We start from the raw sequence: 22,365 nt of genomic DNA, 5'->3' as shown, positions 1-22,365 counted from the left end.
ACATCAGTCCCGAAATACTGACAAGACGAAAAGCTGTAGTATACGTACCCTTGTCTTGAAAGAGCTTTTACCGATGTTTCTGCAATCGCATACCAAAAATGTTTGTGGGAAAGTCTAATAGCGGTGCGCGGAGAAGAAATTCACACGCGCTGTCGGTTTCACAGTAAAATGCGAGTAGACGTTAATGGATCATTGCCAACAGACAGTACCTAAAATCAGTTAATTGTTACCGACGCTCATGGAAAAAAATCAATAAAAGCACCCGTAGGTACGACCGCATATTGCAGACATCGGAATCGATTTCCGATAATCAATACCCCGATGCACTCCAAATCTCCTGAAGATGACAACTTTTGCGATGATCGAAAGTTACCCAGATACATTTTCGGGGAAAAAATAGTCAAGTTTATGTTATCAATATTTTCAAAGAAACAACTCTTCCTGACTTATTGACATGTTCGACCTAGTCAGGATCGAACAGATGCGCTCTCCTCATTACGTATTATGTACGAAAATAGAACAACGCTAGACACTGACACTCATGCATTTCGGAGTAATTATTCAATAGTAGAGGTATCGGGCATCACTCATACAGCTATTGCTTTGGGAACACCTAGCCCTGTTATCCAATAGTGGGCTATCGTGTGAAGAGTACAGTTTCAACTTATCTTTACATCCGACATGATTTCGATCGAACTGAAGGCGATCAACGTTCCAGACTACACTTCTTACAATTAGATTGCTGGAAAAGTGACGTCACAGAATTTTTTCAAAGTTCGGCCGTCAGCTGTACATATCCCGACATACATTGATTGTATACATGACCTCTAGCTACTTATGATTTCATTGAGGATGAGCTTTTCAGCAGTCTTCATTCAACACGGTACAATCCACAGCAAATATTGTCAGAAGATATTAACGATGACGGACAAAGTTTAAGTTCGCAGAACATGTCGCGGCGACAAATACTCACAGGTTCATTAGAGCGTGAGAAATTATGAGTGTTTGTAATGATGTATTCACCAGCTTGCTCATCTCATTAAAATGGTACAATATCACACGTTCGTATGCGATAACTCGGTGTCTAGAATAATATATCGTACGATATGTCGCTGCTATTGGCCAGGATCGACCAATCGGATATGAGGGCTTATCGCACTATTCGCGGGCTGAATCATTACCGTTTTCAGATCGCATCTTCGATGAGGGGCAGTGCGTGGTCAATTCCGGTCAGAGTCTGAGGTCCTAAAACTACTCGACAGATTCGACTGTAAACGAAACGGAACATGAGTTCCTCGAACGAACATCCTGAAAATGGAAGACCTGCTAAAAGCCGTTTCACATTCCAGAATGCTATCTTCGTTATCAAATATTCCATATTTCCCATCGGTTGCTGGCCCTTACCAGCAAACGCAAGTGAAAAAGCTGTCCGAATTTACAAAATTTGGTGGTGGTTCACGGTAGTCCATATATCGGTGGGTTCCTTCGGTTGGATGTACAGCATTTACGTGAACAGAGGGAACCTCGACGACGCTATCAGAATTACGACGGAAACGTCCGCAGTCTTGATGGTACCCGTGAAAATGTTGATCTGTAAGATGGAAGCACCCCGTCTTCAGGTTGGGCATCGAAGCGAAGCCAACCGATTCGACAGCTCGAACAAGATTTCAAACTGGTGATCTCATTCGTTCGTTTCTTTTTCTTGTCAGGGTCTGATCGATGAGATGGAATCGTTTATGAAGACCGCCGCTTCCAAGGAATTGGAATTGCTTCAAAGATACGTCGACAGATACATATTTTCTCACGCGATTATATACTCTTTCACGGTAATCGGTCCGATCGCATTCATATGTGGACCAATCGTAACGCCGCAGCCTCTCCCAGGCGAAACTGCGTATCCATTTTCGATAGAGCACCCGTCAATTTTCATAAGCTTGTGGGTCTCGCATTTCATCATCGTCACCCAGATCGGTAGTACTCTGGTTCTCAGCTTCATGTACACGATATTATTGTGGTACAACGGCGCCCGGTTCGAATTGCTATGCGCCGAGTTTCTGAATGCAACCACCGAAGAAGAGATGAAACGCTGCGTTAGGAAGCATCACGAATTACTGGAGTAAGAATATTTTTACCCATCGTCGACGTCGATTCGCTCCACAATGAGAAATCGATCACCGGATATGCATCGTCTAATTGATTGTTGTTCGTTCAGTTACTTTCACAGATTGCGGGCCACGACACGTATAATGGCTCTGTTGGTTTTTACCCTCGCCATTTTCGGCACCACTACGGCCGGCTTTGTGTTGACTCGCGTAAGTTCAACGCGAGAATGGTATCGAAATCTCTTCGGAATGAGAAAAAGATACGCGAATCAATGAATAAAATCAATCCGTTTATACACTTTTCCATTCGCAATGCAAATCTAGCATCCTCCTCCGTTCGTGGTGGCTAAATTCGTCATCTACGAGTTTCACGCGGTGATGCAACTCTTCCGATACACTTGGCCAGCGAACAATATCATCGAAATGGTAATGGAAAATCGCTGTCACTTTTCGAGTACGGATATTTGTTTAAGTGATCGTTTTTCCTCAGGGTCACAATATCGGTACTTCGGCGTACAACAGCCCATGGATTGGAAAATCACCGAAAATGCTCAAGAGCATACTCCTCGTTCTGGAGAGGAGTAAGACTCCGCTGACGATCGCTGTCAATGGAATACTTCCCGCTTTGTCTCTCGAACTTTCTGGAGCAGTGAGTCATCCGTGAATCCCACCGCTCATCGATCGACATATACGTTTTGGGTTTTTTCTTCTCATTCCAGGCACTGGCGGCTAGTTTTTCTTATCTCACGACTTTACGAGCTATGACCGAGAGCGAGGGCTAGATAGATCTTGTTCACGAACGGGCATCCGATGCGCATCACTTACTTTCACCGTTCAAATAATCGACTCGAGACTTCTCGCATCGAAAATATGATAGACATATGACGTTAGCATTAAACAAAACCTGTATCAATAAACTCAATTCACTGCTATTGATCAGTTGGCCAAGCTAGCGCAGGTTACCCCGATACACGAAACATGACGCAGCGCAGAATTCTGTGCGTAATTCTGATCCGAATATTGCCCCTGGTCTGTACCTGGAATCGCATATCGAGTGCAGTTACTTGTTGCCCAAATATTGATTGCGGTAAAATCACCGGGAAAAAAAATATTTTAGCATTCAAAATTAATCCTTCCGGTATAAAGCTTCAGTAGAGACCTTCATGTTTTCATTTACTGCGCTTCATAACGCATGTAATCATACTGAAGTTTTTTTACACGCAACTCTTTGCAAAAAGTTCACTCAGTTTTCGCAAATGTGAATACATAAGGATGAGCAAATGTATTCCTTTTCTCGAATCAGGTGCGAAAGTAGAAAGACTCTACACATCGCAACTCCCGTGTATATCCTGGGGTAATTATCTAACGATAAAGTTTATAAACTATGGATGTAGGTAATGCCTTCGGCACACCCAGTCTACTTATTTATTCATCCACTCTTATGGTGGAGTTTACGTTGGACCTATGAACATTTATATTGGTTTCGATCGAACGAATCTATACCTACGTGCCCTATGGTTGTATTATTTTGGCGAGAACGTAACTCACGTGATTTCGAAGGCTGCCCAAGTTGTCTCGCTGACGTCAAAAATTTTTACAGATCTGAGCCAGCAATGTCACGGTAAAATTTCAACTCGTCACACGTGCCCTATTCTCTACAAACTCACAGAGAACTTTGCTGAACAATTTTTTCGAACATTCTTCGGAAGTTCTCGTCAAGATTTATGTAGAATTTATTTGGGGTGCCAAAATTTACGACCGATTCGATAGAACGGGCGATTGCTCCAAACCGTTCGACTACGTCATCGGAGACGCGTAATATTTTCAAATTCACTTGCATCAATCGATTTCTCGTACCATCCGGACGGGCAATGCAGATGCCTGTGCGATAGCTTTTCCAACAGGTATCTACATATATCGCCATTGGCATGAAGGACGGAGGTCGGAGTGGTTGACGAGGATCAGTTGTTTGCTAACAATCGTTAACATCGGGGTGGCAAATCATTGTCGATGGTACGATATCAACTCCTTCCGATGAATGAATCCAACGCGGGAGCTCAGAGTGGTCCACGTTCTCGGCAGTTGTCACGCACTGCGTCGACCCGAATTTTTGTCCATCGGTGAGCTTCGGTAGAAAATCAGATGAGATCACATTGCACATTTTTTCAACATTGCTGCGTTTACCCTCGTTTTAAACTCGAAAAATATGACCAGACCATCGGGTCAAAAACTCAGCGAAACAATTCATGTCCGTATCGTAGGGAGCCTGACGAAAAGTATGAAAATATTTTTCGAACAAAAAACTTCCGAAGAAAAGAAGCTGATCGACCACAACGTGGATAAACGTCAAATTATTAGTGGGCTCTTCTTGGCCAGTTCTTTTTTTGGTCCATGGGTGTTCTCGATCGGAGTCTCTGTGTTCTCTCAGCATTTTTCTGGCGAAGATCCGTACCCGTTTTCTGTAGAACCTTATTGGATTTGGGCAACGTTGTATACTATGCAGAGTATCGTGATCCTCCAAGTCGGATGCGTAGGGTCCCTGGATTGCCTCGCTACTCTGGTTAACAGGTGCAAGACTTGAATTGTTGAATTGTGAATCAAACTGCCGATCGATCATCGCGATATATTTCGATTTTTTTCCTGGTACATGGCTGCATTAAAAATTGTGGTAGCCATCCAAGCTTTCCTCTTCAGGGGGCGAAGGTAGGATATTCGGCCTTTACCTGTAATTGGATTTTAAAATCACCAGGGATGCGAAGAGATCTATCGATGATTGCGCAGGGGTCCGATAAGCCGTTGATCATCTCCGTCAATGCGGGATTTTATCCCACTTTGCGTTCGATTCAGTGCATCTTTCAAAAAATAATTTTACCTTTCGAAGATTATCACCTCTATCAATCGATTAAAATTTCACACGAATTGATCATCTGCAATCAGTCTGAAAACATTAACTGATTCTTTATGCATGATCATTCACAGCAGATCTCAGAATGAAAATTCATCACGCGAGCGTGGTGATCGGTGATCACGAGATGCATGACTTTTCAGCCGTATTTCCGACGGATTGTATAAATTCGTTATTGGCAGGTAAAAACGGAGCACGGTTCGACGGTCTTTGTCTTTTCTTACGAAATTGGCCCAGAATCGATTCCGCGTTGTGGAAAATTACATATCACCTTTTTACACGGGAAGTTCTTTCGACGGTCAGTCATCCGTCGTCCAGCAGAGTCTTCGTGTCGTATTATCGCCGAGCGTCGAGCGGTCACGGAAACCGTTTCGCCAAGACGGTCCGAACGAATTTCCATCCACTAATTTTATTACCTTCTTCGATTATATTATCGAAACAGGTAGAAAAGTAACAGTTCGTAAAACTCAGTATGTGCGAATTAGCGATGCGGTTCAAAGTATCCGTGGAGGCCGTGATTTGTTCTACGGCATTCATTGTCAGGTTCGTCCATTGCTTGTCATTTTGGCTGGACAAAGAAAACGCTAGTCCGATTATCTTGGACATGATACGATTGACGTCTGTATTTCACCCGTTGTGCGAGATGGTTGATTTACTTATTAGCGCATACCGAGCCAGATCTGATCCGGTCAGATTGACCAAAGTTTTATCGGACATAGTACTCAAGTTCAATTTGACGACAAAGATCTCCGCGTCTCAGAGACGACAGACCCAGGTAATGGCTTACTTATTTAATGCAATGCTTCATATTGTATCAGAGAAAGAAAAAAACTAGCGCTTTCAAGAGCACGGATTGTAAAGTTGGACCGAATCGACGTCTTGCGGTAGTAGGGGGAGTTTTTTTTTTTTGTTGAGCAATCGTTAAACATGCACTCCGTGGACGAGATATTGTTCGATGATACCTTAGAGTTATTTATTTCATTGTTTCATCGCGAAAACGAATAACGAGGAATCGGTAGATCAACGTCCGCGGTTATCACATTATTCTCGGGTGCCGCGAAATTCAAAAAAGTTTTTTTCTCTTCACAACGTATGATTTTCCTCCCGTAATTCCCAATAATTTCAACATTATTCCGTCAATTTACCATCACCGATCGTTCACACATAAGTGGTACAATTTTATTTCCCTCACGATTTGTTACAACGACAGGAAATACCCGCAAAAATCGTCCTATCGTCCAACACTTATGCACAAGACTCCCAGGCACGTTGGACATTTGCACGTTTCTCATAAGGTCGTCAGTTTTTTTTTTTTTCTCTCTTTTTTATGGACTGGAAGAATTGCCTCTCCATAAAAATTGAGAGGCAAAAAATGTCGGTATCAGGGTATCAACTTGAAGGATGTTCAAGGACCTCATCTTCGGAGACGAATTTTCGATATTTGAGATAACAGATTTTCAACTTGATTACAGAATGATTAAGAATCCAGCTTCTGCAACATTTTGGGATACTCGAGAAAGTTTTTGTCTGGAAACTTTCAACCTTGGAGAAGCTGCGATCAAGAATTTACCACGAAGTAGTTTGAGTTCAAACAATGTCATGTATCCGTCAAAATTATGCATAAATTAATAGTCACATTTTAAACTTTGAATAAACTAGAAACCATGCAAATCAGCCCTTAGTATTTCAATCTTCTTTTCGATTTACAATACATAATTACTCACAGTTTTCCTATGGTCCTGTCCCTACGCGTTACTTGTTACCACGTTACTTTTTCTCACGCGAAAGGTAATTGGACGCTGGAAATAACAATAAAAAAAAAAAAAAGGAAAAGGAAAAGGAAAAGAAAATAAGTGGAAAAAGCGTCGATAGCTTCGCACAACAAGCGTACCTTCGACGAATTGACTCTGCGGTTTGACCGATTATTTATTAATCGTTAAACGTTGCAATTATCATTTGAAAAATTGATACCACCGAGAAAAAGTGGTGCAAGGGTGTCGGAGTTATCCGTTTCGATTTCATTTGGGAAGTGACGCCTTCGCCGCGTTTTTTCTCCCTCTTTTTTTCTCCGCACATTGCGTCGGGCAACAACAATCGTTCGAACATTATCGCCGGGTAGTTCAGGTGCGACGCGTGCGAAGCCAAAGATTGCAGACCGGAGTGAAATAGAAGTAATTTTCGATGAAGATGAGGCCGAACATTCATCAGGTCATGTGGTGCACGCGGCTGAGCGTGGCGACAATTTTGTGCTGGCCACCGCCGTTGGGTTCCAAAGATTCGGTGATGCGGAGGCACAACTTGTACTGGTGGATAGTATTCTGCACGGTCTCCACCAATATTTCAACGTTCATTTACGGAATCGTTGATAATCTCGACGATATTGTATTTGCGATCAAACTTTACACCGAAATGTGCGCTATGACATCCGTGCTGGTGAAAATGGCGCTTTGCAAGAAGCACCTGGCGACCATTCAGGTGAGATTAATTTGAAACCGGTCAGATGGAACGAGTATAGAATTCGTCGTAACGAACCGTTCTCTTACAGATTCTGTTCGCGGATTTGGAAAAATTTCTCAAAGTAGCTACCGCGAAAGAGCACGAATTAATTCAGAGTTACGTAGACAAATGCCTGATAATTCACGCGAGCACTCTTGTGTGCGGTATCGTTGGTTTCACGACGTTCGAAATAGCACCGTTTGTAACTTCTCAGAACCTACCTGGCGACACAACCTTTCCATTCGAGATAAATTCGTTCTGGTTATGGGCCAGTTTGTTCATCCTGCAAAGTTTCAGCACCTTCGCAGTTATCTGTATGGTAAACGTTGACTTGATGTTTGCGATTCTACTCTGGTACGCCGGCGCTAGGATGGACATGCTTTCCCAGGAATTGGAGAACGCATTCAACGCCGATGACATCAAGTACTGCGTAGAGAAACACCAGGAATTGACAGTGTGAGATGCGATTGCCATTCCAACGAATTCCCTCCTTTCGACAACTGGAATATTTGTTGTTTCAGGTACGTCGAACTGCTGACGAACGCGGTCCGTTACATAGCCGTGTGCGTGAATTTCATGGCGCTTTCAGCAGCCATTACCGGAGGTTTCGTACTGATTCGCGTAAGTTGAATAAATATTCACCGATTTTTGAATCAGCCATGGCCACATTTTTCCCAATCGTCGCATTCGACGTCTTATAAATGTCATTTGATCCGCTATAAGCACCCCTCGATGTTGGAACTACCGAAATTTGGTCTACTCGTTGGGGTGGCAGCGACAGAATTATATCTATACGCTTGGCCAGCGGATCATTTGGCAGATATGGTGAGTCCGTTTTGAGATCTTATTTTTATTTTTATTTATTTTTTTTTTTTGGCGGAGAGTTGAGAAGTTCATCGAGTTTGCCATTCGCCACTTCAATCAATTCTAATCAGTGCAGAAAATTCGGAGATGCGGCTTACCATTGCGACTGGATAGGCAATACAGTTGGAATGTGCCAAGACGTGAGAATCATAATTCACAGATCGCAAAACCCGTTCATCATAAATTTGGATGGCGTCCTTCCGCCTCTGTCGCTTCAGTATTACGGAGCTGTGCGTATACATTCGGTTGTAACGAAAGACGTTTTTTTTTCCTAACGAATTCATACTTTTGTCATACCTTTTTTCAGTCCATATCGGCTGGAGTTTCTTACTTCACTACACTGCGCGCCGTGACGGCCGAAGATGACTAGACGTGATTATACCGGACAAACAAATCGAATCCAATTACAGATACATGTATATAATGCAACGATATGACACTGTCTCTCTATAAGATTAAATACAACACATTTTTCGAGCGATAGTCAACTTTGACATGTCACCGAATTGGACACACGTATTACGGTTTTCAATCTCTGTCAACGAAACGGAAACGCAACGGTCTGTCGGGTACATTGACCATCATGTACTTGCTCCCGATATCGGCGTAGTCGTACTCGATCCGGAATTCTCGAATCAGCTGCGGACGGCGGAAGGAAAAATAAATAAAATGAAAAACATTGCGTCATCGTTGCGAGTCCGAACTGGTTTATCAGAGTCATGGAAAGTTACCTTCGCCGTTAACAACGCCATTTCCGTCTCAGCCATTTCTTTGCCGAGACACGAACGAATACCGTGGCCGAATGGTAGGCAACTGAACCGCTGGTGACGAACGAATTCCACGTTGTTCGACTGCAACCACCTCTCCGGCTTGAACTTCTCCGGATCCTCGAAATTCTCCTCGCGAAGCGACGATATCTGATTCGCCATTATCACGTAGGTCTAGAGAGAGAAAAAAAAAAATACAAGGGAGACTCGGTGATCGGAAATCCGCTTTGCGGCGAGAACGAAATCAATCGGCGGTGAAAACTTACTCCCTTTGGAATGGTGTAGCCGTGTAAGGTGACCGTTTGCGGAAGAGCCCTCGTAATGAAGGGAAACGCCGGTCGTAATCTTTGGAAAAAAGAGGCGTTAAATATTTCGTTCGTTCGTTTCCGTGCAGCTCGACTCACCTGTGACATTCGTTCATGCAAGCGCGCAGGTACTTCATCCCCTTCAAATCCTGCTGCGTCAGGGAAGTTTCTCTGCCGGGCATCGCGGCGCAAACTTCTTCGTAAACGCGGCGTTGAACTCTCGGATTTCTCGCGAGGTAGTAGAGAAGAAAAGCCTCGCTATTCGTCGTCTGTCGATGAAAATACGTGACTCGTTTTCAAGAAAATTATCACCAATTGTTCGACCCTACCGCTTGAACCCCTAGAATGATCATGTCCATCATAACAGTAGAAATATCGTCCGGTTGCATCGCCTGACTCAAAAGTAGCTTCTCGATCAGAGGGGATGAATCATCGTCAACGGAGTCGCTCTGATTTTCATCTCCCGTTCGCGTTCCCAATTTATTTTGCGCCTGTCGGATGTATTTTCCAATCACACTGCGGATAAAACGGTCAAAGTTTTGTTCGAACCGAACGTGAAACTCGTGCAACGAAAAAACGAGGGTGGCACAATCTACCCGTCGATGACGTCGCAAGCTGCGAATAGTTTCTTGGCGAACGGCGTATCGAAAAATCGCCAGAACTGAAATCCGGTTTCGCATCGACTGAGATAGTGGTGGGCAAGGGTCAACGCTTCGATTATTCTGCTCGCTTCGGAAGTCCCGTCGAGTCCCGATGGTTCCAAGAATCCCATTCGCTTGTCGAGCATCAGCACCGAAAAGGATTCCATACCCCATCGCGAGAGATCCTGACCGAAGTCATCCGGAACCTTGTCTCGGGAAAGTTTGACGTGCAATGTTCAGCTCGAACAGAGATCGAAGTAGATTGCAAAGTACCTCGTACTGTCGGTTGCGGATTTTCCTTATCCTTCGCACAACGTCGTCGCAGGCGATCTCCAGCTTTTCGAAGTAACGGCCAATTTGATCGGCGAACGGTTTCTCCAGTTTTTCTTTCAACCGCGTCCATTCCGGTCCTTGCCTGAACATCAGGAGGGAGATAGATACGGTTTTTAGACACTGAATTTTCTGATCACACGAGTCGCAATTACATGTTGAACGGTCCTGGCAGGCTATATTTTTTGTGGTGCAGACGATAGTGTTGAAGAACATCGATACCGCTTCGAACGGGTGCTACCCCTTCCTGTTTGAAGACTTCGGCGATGTGTTCGGGCCTGGAACGAGAAAAATTATAGGAATAGAGAAGGAAGAAATGGGAGACGTAGATCGATTTTCACCTGTGAATCATGACGACGTCGCCGGAAATCGGTCCGTGTATGCGAACGATCGGTCCGTATTCGTTGAAAAGATACTTCAACGGGACGATATTACGATTCCAGCTCAACTGGCCTGCAATACAATTACATTCGTTTAGAACTCGGTGTTTGGAGCGATCAACGAATCATACCCAGGGTAACCTTGTTGATGAGGAGGGTGCAAATTAATTGCGTACCAAAAATCGGTACATATCTCCAATACTTTTCCAAAATCTTGAGAACGGCCGGTCCCGGTATATCCTCGAACGGTAAGGGCGCCTTGTCGCCGCCGGTGGTTTCCGGCTTTACGCTAACTTCCGGTATCTCGAATACACCGGGGGAATCCAACAGAGAAATCGGCGGGGATTGCGATGCTTCGTTTTGCGATCGCGTGATTGCTGTGCCTGAAAATTACGACGGCGTTAATAAGACGAGTGGTCGATCGCGGGGGCTAATAGTCATGAGGTGCTCACGGATCAGATCATTTTGCGAATCCCGCAGCTGTTCTTGTCTCTCGATAGCCGCAAGTGGTAGAGATTTTGTCACCGCTGACCGCCGAATGAACGCGGTGCCAGCTATCGTTCTAGGGCTGATGTAATTGCAGCGCTGTAATACTAAACGGTGCATAGCGCGTATAACGAACAACGAGTGTACGTTGGCGCAAAAAAGTTAATCGCGTTAACGAGTAATTGGGTTGAAATTTAGGCTAAACTTCAGTTCTGTATTTCATCAAAGTTTGACGTGTTGTTATTGGCTTTTACGGACAACAAACTCGTTGCCTAGCAGTGCGTATGAAACAATAAAAATTTCTACCACGAACTAGGCAAACCAACGGCTAACGATAAATTCCTACGAGTCAAGCATGTATATTCAAAGACGATTTATTTACATATATTACACGCTCTTTCAACAAATTACTATAAAAATCCAAAAAGTGATCGACAAAAAAAAAAAAGACTTTATATTAACGAAAGCCTGTTTTTTTTTTTCTTCGTTTCGAACGGGATCCGTTGAATTCTCTAGAACCAGATTAAATATAGTTCAAACGTCAACTTCGATTTCAACATCCTCTTCGTCGATATCCGTCTTATTATTACGTTTCCCAGAAAAGTTTTTCGACTTTCCAAAGTCTTTGGCTTGCTGTAAGTTTCGTTGGGACGATGCGGCAGGTTCTTGTTGCGTAGAATCCGGACCAACCGGCGAAGCGATATCACCCTCTTTCGTGTGACGCCATTTCATGCGGCGATTTTGAAACCAAACTTTGACCTGATAACAATAGATGAGAAAAATAAAAATCACACTCCACAGACTCCAGCAGAATCTCTCGTTTGAAATGATTCGTTGAGTGTCTCACTTGAGCATCCGTAAGTCCCAAAGTGGCGGCGAGTTGTCTTCTGTCGGGTTTCGTGATGTATTTTTGCAGCGAAAATCTTCTCTCCAATCCTTTTCTTTGTAACGAACTGAATACCGCTCTGGACCACGATCTTTTTCTCCGTGAATTATTTTCCGGACTACTCGAAATAACGGACACCGTAGGAGCAACTGGAACTTGACGCACGACGAGAAAAAAGAAAAACAAAATCAATTTCTCCGTAGCCCGGATGATTTGCGAGAAAATTTTTAATTTCGCTACCCCACTGCGGATAACGAGTCGTGTTTTACACCTTTCAAGTTTGACGCGTAACACACGGTCCGTAATCTTCCATGGTTTTTTCAGTGCTGTAGGTACATGTGAATCTCAAAGTAAACAATTTTATATGGGTAATAATCGGTAGCCCTAAAGACCCTATAACTACTATCCTTGTGTAAACAATTAGTATAGGATATAACCGAATAAGTGTAAAACCAGAAGCTCTGCAAAAGACCAAAGTGTAGTTAACTATATTGTATACAAAACATTTTAAACGGACATCACGGGGGCTGCCGTGCGACTGGTTTAAACTTCTCCCCGATCATCCCCCTCGCCGCTCTCCACCGTTCTCTAAAGATGCGGAGCACTTCGAGGTGATTTAGTGCGCCAGTAAAGTACACAACATATGTACGAATCTAAACACTGCGGCCGCAGGGACGCTCCAAACGATCTCGTAGAACGAAATTATACAAATTGTCAGTATATAGGCTCCCTAATCTGTATTATAATCCGCCTAAGAAAACTCCGTTGCTCGTTAATTTCATTCTCCGTTTTAACTTTCGATTCGAACCGGAATTATATTCTGTACGAAAACCTTTTTCTTTTTTTGTTTTTTTCTTCAGTCGATATGATTTTAACGGAAAATCTCTCAAAATCTTCCAATTTTCGAAAAAATCTTGCGTCACAAAATCAGAACGATCGTGATACGAATGTCGTTTAAATCTACGTGCAATGAGAAGAAAAGTAAGAGATAAAACAAAAAAAGCCACGATTGTTTACCGGTTATGTAAACCACGTAGGTACACAGTACTTATGGATGTCGTTTAAACACAGACAGGAAACGCGAGAATACTCCGGGTGGAGTGTAAATATTTTTCCCTTTGGAAAGAGAGTTCGGCCTGCAGCAGCAGGAGCATTGAAATGACGATGGGTCGCTTACCCCCGAATATGAGAGAGGCTCTACGGTTGAGGGAAAAATTTCGCTGTCGAATAATGTGGGATAATAATTATTTATCGGTACCTCTGGCGATGGGGCGTACGAGAGGAGCTCTGTATCCGTTGTCGTTGTTGCTGCCGCCGTTGTAGCCATCGAATAAATTTCCGTAATTAGCGTGTGCGATTATCGCTGGTATTGACGACTGCGATATCAGAGGGGGCATCGAAGACGCGGAACAATTTCTTGCGGCTTCGCAACTCGCGCAACTTCCAGGACAAGGGCAACAAGAAATCGAGGAAGCGTACAACATCGGTAAAGGCCTCGAAACGGGAATATCTAAAATAGGAAATTTTCCTCTCTCGTGACTCCTGATTAAATCGTAGATTATTTGAACTCCTGATTTTTCAATCGAATACTGTCGTCTCTTCTATTTTTTTTTTTTTTCTTTCGTGCCATTGTCTCGTAGAATTAATAATCGTGAATTAACTTCTTACCGGTTTTCCTTGCAAATATTTCGTCGGACAGTATCCTGTCCATACCAAATTTTAATTCCTTCGTAGGACTTTCCGATCCTGCGGCAGGAACTCGCGTCTTTGTATCCTCCATTTTTAAAAAGTAATTAACAATTGTCATTTAAAAGCACTGCGTTGAAAATATTAATCAATGAAATACTTCGAATGTTCTTAACTTTTTGATTCTAAAAAATAACGAAAAATTTATCGCACACTGCACTGATGTAATTAAAGAACGACAATATTCAAATAATTGACACCCTAAGCCGGGTCACAATCAAAAAAGTTTTATCAAAGTTTTGGTTTTTCAAATTTTTCTTCTTTCGTATTTTCCCATTCTGTGTCAGAATTTCATTTTTTTTATCACCACTTTCAGAGAATGAAATTCATGAAACTTTGAACAAACTTATCGAACTTTGTCAGCATCTCAGCGTGACGATCATTAGAAATACGTAAGATGAATTTAAGAGCGACTAACTACCGGCAGACAAAACTAGTATCTCTGATCATCGTTGAGGAGATTCGTTGTTTCCAAAAATCTTCATCGTGCTTACAGTTGAGATCCGTTATTCATTGGCCGATCGAAAGACGGAGGGCGTGGCTCGTTAAGTTTTACTCTAACCGATGTACGCGTGTATTATCTATGTAAGTTTCAGGCAAACATATGTCCGAACATCCCGTACGTGCGTCTAACGAGTATAAATCTCGACACCGCGTTGGCGATGCTGCGAAAATAAGCAACCGCAGCACATTGTTTCAGAAGATGGAACAAAAATCTTTCGCTATTCCTAAATCGACTCACTCGTATAGTACGTTATCTCGTGATTGATTTTTCCTTTTTTTTTTCTATCGTTCACCTATTCTTTCCCCCTACCTTCTCCCCCCGCCCCCGAAAAAATACAATTATCATATCAGCATACGTAAGCCGATACTTTAATTTTTCACGTTTTCTTTCCTTCCTAAAATTGTCGTGTGGTATAGAAATGTATTTTATGATGATAAAAATATCGAATTTCATAATCTACACCACCTTTGCACGATCGATCACACGGAGAAGATTTATGACATTATTACGAATGAGGAATTTCTCCAATAAAATCTGAAGGAAAAATCGAAATAAAATTAAAATTCTTTCCGCACTAAACGTGGACACATTTTCATTTCTCAAATGTACGTTAATATACCCGCAGCACACGCATTCCGCGGTTGATTACATCGTCATAATTGAAGATGAGAATAAAAAAAATATATATATATGTATCTCGTCGCAGGGATACACCTGTAATGGTACCTGATGAATTATTCAGAAATTTTATATACTACCATGAATTCAATAACGTTCATCCATCGAGAGTGAAATATTGTATAATGAGTCGATGAAAAAAATTAAAATTGCGTACGCACGTACGTATTTTTTATTTATTTTATTTTTGTCGATAAAAATTCCCGAGATATTTTCCACTGATAAAATATCTACGAAACAACGATTGACCGCGTGGAATCTGAATTAATTGGAGAAAAAAAGAAATGAGGGGGAAAATTCGGAAAGGGAAGAAAGGAAAATTAACAAAAATAAATTAGACGAACAAAAAAAAAAAAGATTTTAGAAAAATACCAAGTATGAAAGAGGAGGATTACGTCTCTTAAAAGCCATATGGTTATCTTTGTATATATATATACGCGGTATGGATATATACATTTGGTATACGTATGGGTGTGGGTATACATGTATGTACATATATATAAATACATGTTTAAGTATGTAGTATACAGTGAGTTGGATGTTTATTTGTACAGCCATGTTTAAAACGACCTCCTCCATCCCCACGCGACTCCGTGCGATATTCTTATAAAATTATAATTATACAGACGACCTCATACACATCTATTCGATTTTATTAGCTTTTAAAATTTTCGATACTTATACATTATACATACCCGCCCCCACCCCGTACAAGCAGATATCCCTATACTAGATGATCGACACATCCGAATATCGAGGCTCGCGAACAGGAAAAGAGATTCGATTTTCCTCTTTCCTCTACTTCGAATTTCGTTTTTGTTCTTCTCAAAATTTTTGTATATGTAGAAAAAAATTACACAATCGTAGGTGTCTTCTTTTAAGCATAGATGCACGCGTGTCACATGCATCCGTGTATAATCTGAGTTCCATCGGCGAGTGTTGCCACATTGTGGGAATTGAAAAAACAGAATAAAAAAGAAAATAGAAAAATAGATAGGAAATGAAAGAGGATAAAAAGAAAAGAGAAACGTCCAAACCTCTGTATTTATTAATTAAATATGAATTCCTGAACGCGTTGGACCACCAGTCGCGCGCTACGGGGAGTCTCCATCCTCAATTTGGAACCAGGTGTAGAACGCGTATAACACAAACGCTTACAGATATCTACAGATATTTCGTAGTCACAACTATTACTATCCTATCTATTGGATCGAAGATATGAAGTGAAAAAAAATATAATCCACTATTCTCGCCCTCGTATCGTAGCTCGTGCGAACGTTTTTTTATATTTGTATATTGCTGTGCGGTGTATAAAAAAATTAATCCCGGAATTTCTTTTCTTTTTTTTTTCACGGAAAGAAATTGTCTAGACAAATTATTGGGTGAAACGTCGATGAAGTAAATGTGTTGCGTAAATTTTACTTTCAATTGTACAGAGCGTAGCCTTCCGACAGCATTATCATTCCCTTGTACAATTTTTCCGTGTCAAAATCGTTCTCCATTGGATCGAGCGTCGACGATCGTTTCGGCCGTTTTATCGATTGGAGACCCTGAGAAAATCGTTTGTAAATTATCGTAGGGTTTCGACGTTATTTTTTCTCCTCACTTCGCTGTCTTACCTGTAGAAAAATAACATTTCCGCTACCGGCGGTTACCGCATTGTTTCTTCTTATGGACGCTATAATGAGGGTGAGGAGGTATCCGCCAAAAGCGAAGAACGAAAGTGCCGTTATCGTCAGCTGAAATATCTTCGATATTTTCGAACTTTTACTTTTCTCCTCCCACCAGTAATCGTCGTAACGTCTCGCGGGTTTCGTATTCGGACGTCTTCTCCTCAGGGGCAAAGCGACCGGAAAATCCGGCGAGACGTTCAGCCCGAAATCGGGATCGGCGGTCGCATTATCGATCCCCTGGATCTCCGTATCTTGAATAATGAAATAAAAAAATCAATCAACGGTGGTCGACAGCAACGAAAGAAAAGCGTTTCTTTTCTCCCCCCCCCCTCGTTCGGTGATGATGGCGAACCTTGCAGATCGGCGAACGTTGTTTTTATACCGATGAGTTTTTCCATCGGCAGTTCACTCAGACTTCGAATCTCGCTCAAAAATATATCGGAGTGATCGTCCGATTTTACAAAATTCACGCCCCGCGAGACGCGCGTAGTGCAGCACAGCGATGTTACAAAAAATAATTTTACGATCGACATTATATTTGTCGGCTGCAGTCGATCGATTTGGAATGAAAAAATAAAAAAAAAAAGAGAAAACCGACGGGAGTTGGAAAATAGAAGTTATCGAAATTTATTTTTCAACACCACTGTTCCGGCCAGTTGTCTAGTCGCAACTGCTCTACGAGTTGTGTGAAAATTTGAACAGTTATCAAAATTCAGACTGCGTGGACTTCGTTGTGCTTCGCAAAGCACGGAGAAAGAATACAAAGGAAGTAAGTGAGAAAAAAAAGACTCTCAAGTGACAGAAAAAGAAGAATAGTTAATTACGAAAAAGACCTGTTGCAGTTCAGATGCGACGATTACTCACGACAACGTAATCTCAGGACTAGATTCCGTTAAAAATGGAAGCCTGGCTTGCAGTTTACCAGAATCCGGTGACTCGCGAGGATATCATGCTGTCGACCTACAACGCTTTTCTGAAACTCGGATTTTTCCTGATATTTTCAACCCACATGTTAACGGTATCGTGTCAAAATTCCCCAGGTAAAATCCTCGAAAATTTCAACGTATCTAAATTGATAAGATTCTTTATATTTTTTCTTCGTGTTTTCAGGTGTTTTGGACAAGATAAAAACGGGACTAGAATACGCCAGCAATTACATAGAAACCGCCAAAGAAATAGCCGATCTAGTTTCGGAGAGCTTGGGACAAAGAAATCAAAAACGTGGCGACAGCGGTTCACCCGATTTCGACGTTTTGAAAAATAAAAAACAACCGTCGTTGCCTCAGGGTTTGGCGAGCGCATTTTTCAGGCTTCTGGGACTGGATTCACCGAAACTGAACGCCATAGCTGTGAACAGCGCGATATTCCTCGCCCAAATGGTTTGCACATTTTATCGAACATTAACGTCAGAATTTTTATTTCCCATACGTCAGCTCCCTGCAGCGTTTCGAACGCGCTAGATGTGATCGTGATTCAATTTTCAGATAAGCACCGCCTTTAATTTGAAACCAGTGAAAATCGAGAAATCCCGAAGCATGGACTCCGGTTCGGAATCATCCGCAAATACAGAAACGGACGAGGAAAATGGGAAATGGGCGCAAGGTCCCATTCGACTTATTCTTGGCTCTAAAAACCATCGGGTAAGCGAACGTGTTGAAAGACTACAATTCGAACCCTCTGCGATCGATCTATTTCTGTAACAAAAACCAACTTTCGCGTCATTCCCGGTGCGAAAAAGGAATAGAGTATCTCGTTTGAACAAAAAAAGTGCATCCCGCGAAATGATATTCTTTCAGATTCAACGCCTCGTAGAAGAGGCTCGTGACTCGAATCTACCGAATAATTTGATGAATCGTCTGGACGGACCGGACACCGAATGTATTCGTCTCTTGGTCTGTAAAGCATCTCCGATTATTTGGGCCGCCCAACGTTCTCTCGGCAGCGATAATGACAATGAAAATATTAACAACACCACAAGTAGCGGACGCGCGAAATGGGATATGACGTCGTGGTTACCGACCGTGAATGAATTCCAGGCGAACGGAGACAAGTGCGAAGGAAATCACAACGGTTGTTTGTTGTTCAAATAACTTGAGAAAATTTCAATCGAACGTCGCGCAAAATTAACCTTCTTACTTGTAGAAAAGTATTCGAAAATAATTATCACGTTCTTAATCGTATCTCATCGTCAATGTTATCTCGATTACTATAATACTCGGCATGTGGCTGTACGGTTCAATTTTTTCCAACTCACTTCCTTTTTACTTTCGATTCTCTGAACGATAGATATACGTCATATTATAAATAGTATTACAAGTTGATTATAATTATTAAATGATTTAAGAAAAATTCAGACACGCCGTTATCAGCTAATAATTATTTTATTTTCAACCGTATTTCGAAAAATATAGTTTCACAGGGGTAGGATCGAAATACGCCGTGGAAGAATTTATATTTTATGGCAATATAATATACATAACATTTTTCTAGTAACTCGATGCATTACACGAGGACGGTGCTAAGGTTAATAATTACATCGTAATTAACGTACTCTTTCTTTTCAATCGCCGCAAATCGATTGTTTCCTTGCAATTTTCCGTTTCTGATTCAATCGAACTTACATTCGTTTAAACCCAATCGAGAAAAAAATGAAGGAATGAATGAACGATGAGTTTAAGATCTTCATCTATCTGCAATTACCGATGCGAATCTACACATCATTATCAATTTTATAATATAGGTACTATCATGACTATTATTATCGTTAATTTCTCTCGCGTATACGTTCTATGTTATTTCATTTTCTGTCGCATTTTTTTTTCTTTTTTTTTTATTACAACTTTCGTGAAACTTGGGCATTTTTCAGTGTACGTATATATATATATATATATATGCATATAAATAAATTTATACATATATATGTAACTTAAACTAATATATTACACGTATGGAATTTCCAAATATATATATTGTATCTAATAATTCAATTCAACGGTACCTATTAAACTTTTGAATATTACAGTCACAAGGTTATACGGTACATCCGAATGATTATAATTGGTTTGTAACATATTATTACATACCCTATATACGTATATTATTAATTATTTGGCATATTTCGTTTGGTTTTTTTTGTTTTTTTTTGTCAACTATAATAATGAGTTCACAATAATAATATCCTCCAACAGACGATTACAAAGTACGTCAACCCGGAGTTATAATTCATAGAATCGTTAATGTTATTATTTCTTTTCATTACAATTTTTTTACTTTTTCAAAGTTAATTTTCTTTAATCGCAACGTCTCGTGCTAAATTTCCGGAATATTTACCGTATGTATACCTATCTATTTATTTGTTAATCAATGTACATACAATAGAAAATAAATAAAAAAATTCCTCAACTTTCAATTTTTCTTCTTCTTCGTCGTTTTTCTTTTTTTTTTTTTTAGATCCTCTCTTGCCTCTTCTATACTTATTCATGAATAAAATTCGAAAAAACATTTTATGTCCAACTACATATTCAGTTCATATTATATGTATAGTATAGATCGTTTGGCAAACCAAAAGGCACTTTTTGTTCCCGGTAAAAAACGTCCGATTTTTAATTTCATTTTTTTTTTTTAATTCTTTTTTTACTTTCTAATTTTCATGCATCTATAAAATCGTTTCGCGTTTACCACGTTGCCCCCCGTTCTTCTCTTTTTCATATTTCCCCTTTTTCCTCACCGTATTGTTCCGAAAATTGATCACGGTACGTATACGTAATTATTATTATTAGTATTATCGTCATTATCATTTCTGTGTACACATGTATAAATATACGCCGTTGTATCATATATTTTTATATAAACATGCATTTTAGTTAATATATACCTGTAGATTGATACGAGAAGAAGAGATGAAGATATCTTACATCAATTATTACTGTTTGTTAGTTTGTTTGTTGAAACGCGATACACATATGCAGGGTGTAAATGTGGATGGCTATTGATCAGAATGAGATGATTAATATTAACGATGTAATTGTAATTAGAAGAGAGAACCTAGATCACGCCAGAGAATATAAAAATACAATAACGTTCGAATGACCTGTAATAAATGCGTATGAAATGTTGTAATTTTTCTATTTCACATAGTTTAATATTGTTGGTAAAACAAAACATGAAATTAAAAATTGGAAAAATTACCTGAAGCAAATTATATTCGGTTGTAGAATTATTAGATTTGTACAAATACACCTAAATGAGGTATACCGTGCGATTCTGGTGAAACGGGTCACGATCAACGCATGCGTCGAAATATTCGAATTTCTTGGTCTCCGAGTGAGCCCGAGCTGCGCTGGAATCAGCTTAGTCACAGGCGTAGGCGCCTTGTTACGAGGTGTCACCTTGAGGGCTGTAGATCACAACAAGGCGTCTACGTCTGTGGCTACGCTGATTCCAGCGCAGCTCGGGCTCACTCGGAGACCAAGAAATTCGAATATTTCGACGTATGCATGGATTGCAATGAATCAAAGTGGGTCTACGACTAAAACTAATCGATATGTCTTAATTTTTCTACTCCCAACAGCGAATAATTGATGATTACTCGATCGGTTGTACGAGTAGATGATTTTGGCTTTCAGATTCAGATTTCGGAGCTGATTATACGTGAGATTACTCTTGAAGAGCCGAAAAAAAATTCGATTTTTGAGCGGAACATAAATCATTTTTTTTAATTGGGTTTAATATGCTTTTCTTACGTATTTTGACCTCAGGAATCCGAATCTGGGAGAAAAATTGATCTATCTATAAAATTGACCGAGTTATCGCCAATTTTCAGCTTTTTGGGGTCAAAAATAAAAAATTGATTTTTTAGTCTATCTGAATGTGAATTGAGCTCAGGAATCCGAATCCGAAAGAAAAATCGATCCATCTTCAAGAATGACCAAGTTATCATCGAATTATCGCATTTTTTGGCATAAATTTGAGGATATCTCGAAGGGAAAAAATCGTAGCTCAATTTGGACAACGGATTCGTGTTCCTGAGGTCAAAATACGTAAGAAAAGTGCCATACGATCAATTTTAAAAAATAAAAATTTTTGGCCAAATTTTGAGATTTTTCCAAGGGGTACCCCTTACGATTTTTTCAAATTTTGGCCAAAAATTTTTATTTTTTGAAATCGATCGCATGGCACTTTTCTTATGTATTTTGACCTCAGGAACACGAATCCGTTGTCCAAATTGAGCTACGATTTTTTCCCTTCGAGATATCCTCAAATTTATGCCAAAAAATGCGAAAAAATGGGGATAACTCGGTCATTTTTGCAGATAGATGAATTTTTCCTTCGGATTCGGATTCATGAGCTCAAATTACATGGTGATAGATTAAAAAGTCAATTTTTTATTTTTGACCCCAAAAAGCTGAAAATTGGCGATAACTCGGTCAATTTCAGAGATAGGTCAATTTTTCTTACAGATTCGGATTCCTGGGGTCAAAATACATAAGAAAATCATATTAAACTCAATTAAAAAAATGATTTATTTTTTGCTCAAAAATCGGATTTTTGTTTTGCTTCTTCAAGAGTAATCTCACATATAATCAGCTCGGGAATCCAAAT

At 40.7% G+C, this 22,365-nt stretch overlaps 6 protein-coding genes across 6 annotated transcripts; 3 read left to right on the top strand and 3 right to left on the bottom strand.

Annotated features, from left to right (window-relative positions):
• The first annotated feature begins 1,187 nt into the window (after window positions 1–1,187).
• LOC105687290 lies at window positions 1,188–8,816 on the top strand. The gene is made up of 15 exons (XM_012402824.3): window positions 1,188–1,619; window positions 1,710–2,116; window positions 2,213–2,312; window positions 2,427–2,528; window positions 2,593–2,751; window positions 2,822–2,879; window positions 5,082–5,189; window positions 5,450–5,477; window positions 5,551–5,782; window positions 7,183–7,482; window positions 7,553–7,959; window positions 8,025–8,124; window positions 8,227–8,328; window positions 8,439–8,597; window positions 8,675–8,816. Exons 1-15 carry the CDS (start codon window positions 1,287–1,289, stop codon window positions 8,735–8,737), a joined length of 2,658 nt encoding a protein of 885 aa, XP_012258247.3. The 5' UTR covers window positions 1,188–1,286; the 3' UTR covers window positions 8,738–8,816.
• Window positions 5,252–6,660, top strand: LOC110117074. Its single transcript, XM_020853136.2, has 2 exons — window positions 5,252–5,782; window positions 6,480–6,660. Exons 1-2 carry the CDS (start codon window positions 5,480–5,482, stop codon window positions 6,486–6,488), a joined length of 312 nt encoding a protein of 103 aa, XP_020708795.2. The 5' UTR covers window positions 5,252–5,479; the 3' UTR covers window positions 6,489–6,660.
• A 33-nt stretch (window positions 8,817–8,849) lies between the features above and the next one.
• Window positions 8,850–11,396, bottom strand: LOC105687181 (probable cytochrome P450 12a5, mitochondrial). Its single transcript, XM_012402611.3, has 11 exons — window positions 11,243–11,396; window positions 10,922–11,173; window positions 10,752–10,863; window positions 10,566–10,688; window positions 10,354–10,495; window positions 10,036–10,286; window positions 9,769–9,955; window positions 9,539–9,708; window positions 9,401–9,479; window positions 9,099–9,308; window positions 8,850–9,006 (listed from the first exon to the last, which is right to left on the bottom strand). Exons 1-11 carry the CDS (start codon window positions 11,394–11,396, stop codon window positions 8,896–8,898), a joined length of 1,791 nt encoding a protein of 596 aa, XP_012258034.2. The 3' UTR covers window positions 8,850–8,895.
• Window positions 11,397–11,634: 238 nt separating this feature from the next.
• LOC105687174 (H2.0-like homeobox protein) lies at window positions 11,635–14,339 on the bottom strand. Its single transcript, XM_012402598.3, has 4 exons — window positions 13,831–14,339; window positions 13,421–13,672; window positions 12,124–12,317; window positions 11,635–12,035 (listed from the first exon to the last, which is right to left on the bottom strand). Exons 1-4 carry the CDS (start codon window positions 13,967–13,969, stop codon window positions 11,811–11,813), a joined length of 810 nt encoding a protein of 269 aa, XP_012258021.2. The 5' UTR covers window positions 13,970–14,339; the 3' UTR covers window positions 11,635–11,810.
• A 1,186-nt stretch (window positions 14,340–15,525) lies between these two features.
• LOC110117081 lies at window positions 15,526–18,138 on the bottom strand. The gene is made up of 3 exons (XM_048652033.1): window positions 17,117–18,138; window positions 16,711–17,015; window positions 15,526–16,641 (listed from the first exon to the last, which is right to left on the bottom strand). Exons 1-3 carry the CDS (start codon window positions 17,295–17,297, stop codon window positions 16,516–16,518), a joined length of 612 nt encoding a protein of 203 aa, XP_048507990.1. The 5' UTR covers window positions 17,298–18,138; the 3' UTR covers window positions 15,526–16,515.
• LOC105687167 lies at window positions 17,663–18,854 on the top strand. The gene is made up of 4 exons (XM_012402585.2): window positions 17,663–17,804; window positions 17,875–18,143; window positions 18,249–18,404; window positions 18,561–18,854. The coding sequence occupies exons 1-4, from the start codon at window positions 17,663–17,665 to the stop codon at window positions 18,852–18,854; spliced, it is 861 nt and encodes a 286-aa protein (XP_012258008.2).
• Window positions 18,855–22,365: the final 3,511 nt, after the last annotated feature.

The sequence above is a fragment of the Athalia rosae genome, chromosome 3 (assembly GCF_917208135.1).
Source record: "Athalia rosae chromosome 3, iyAthRosa1.1, whole genome shotgun sequence".
NCBI classification, from domain to species: domain Eukaryota; kingdom Metazoa; phylum Arthropoda; class Insecta; order Hymenoptera; family Athaliidae; genus Athalia; species Athalia rosae.
The sequence above is the reverse complement of the archived record's forward strand: the minus strand, read 5'-3'. Positions and strand labels throughout refer to the sequence as shown.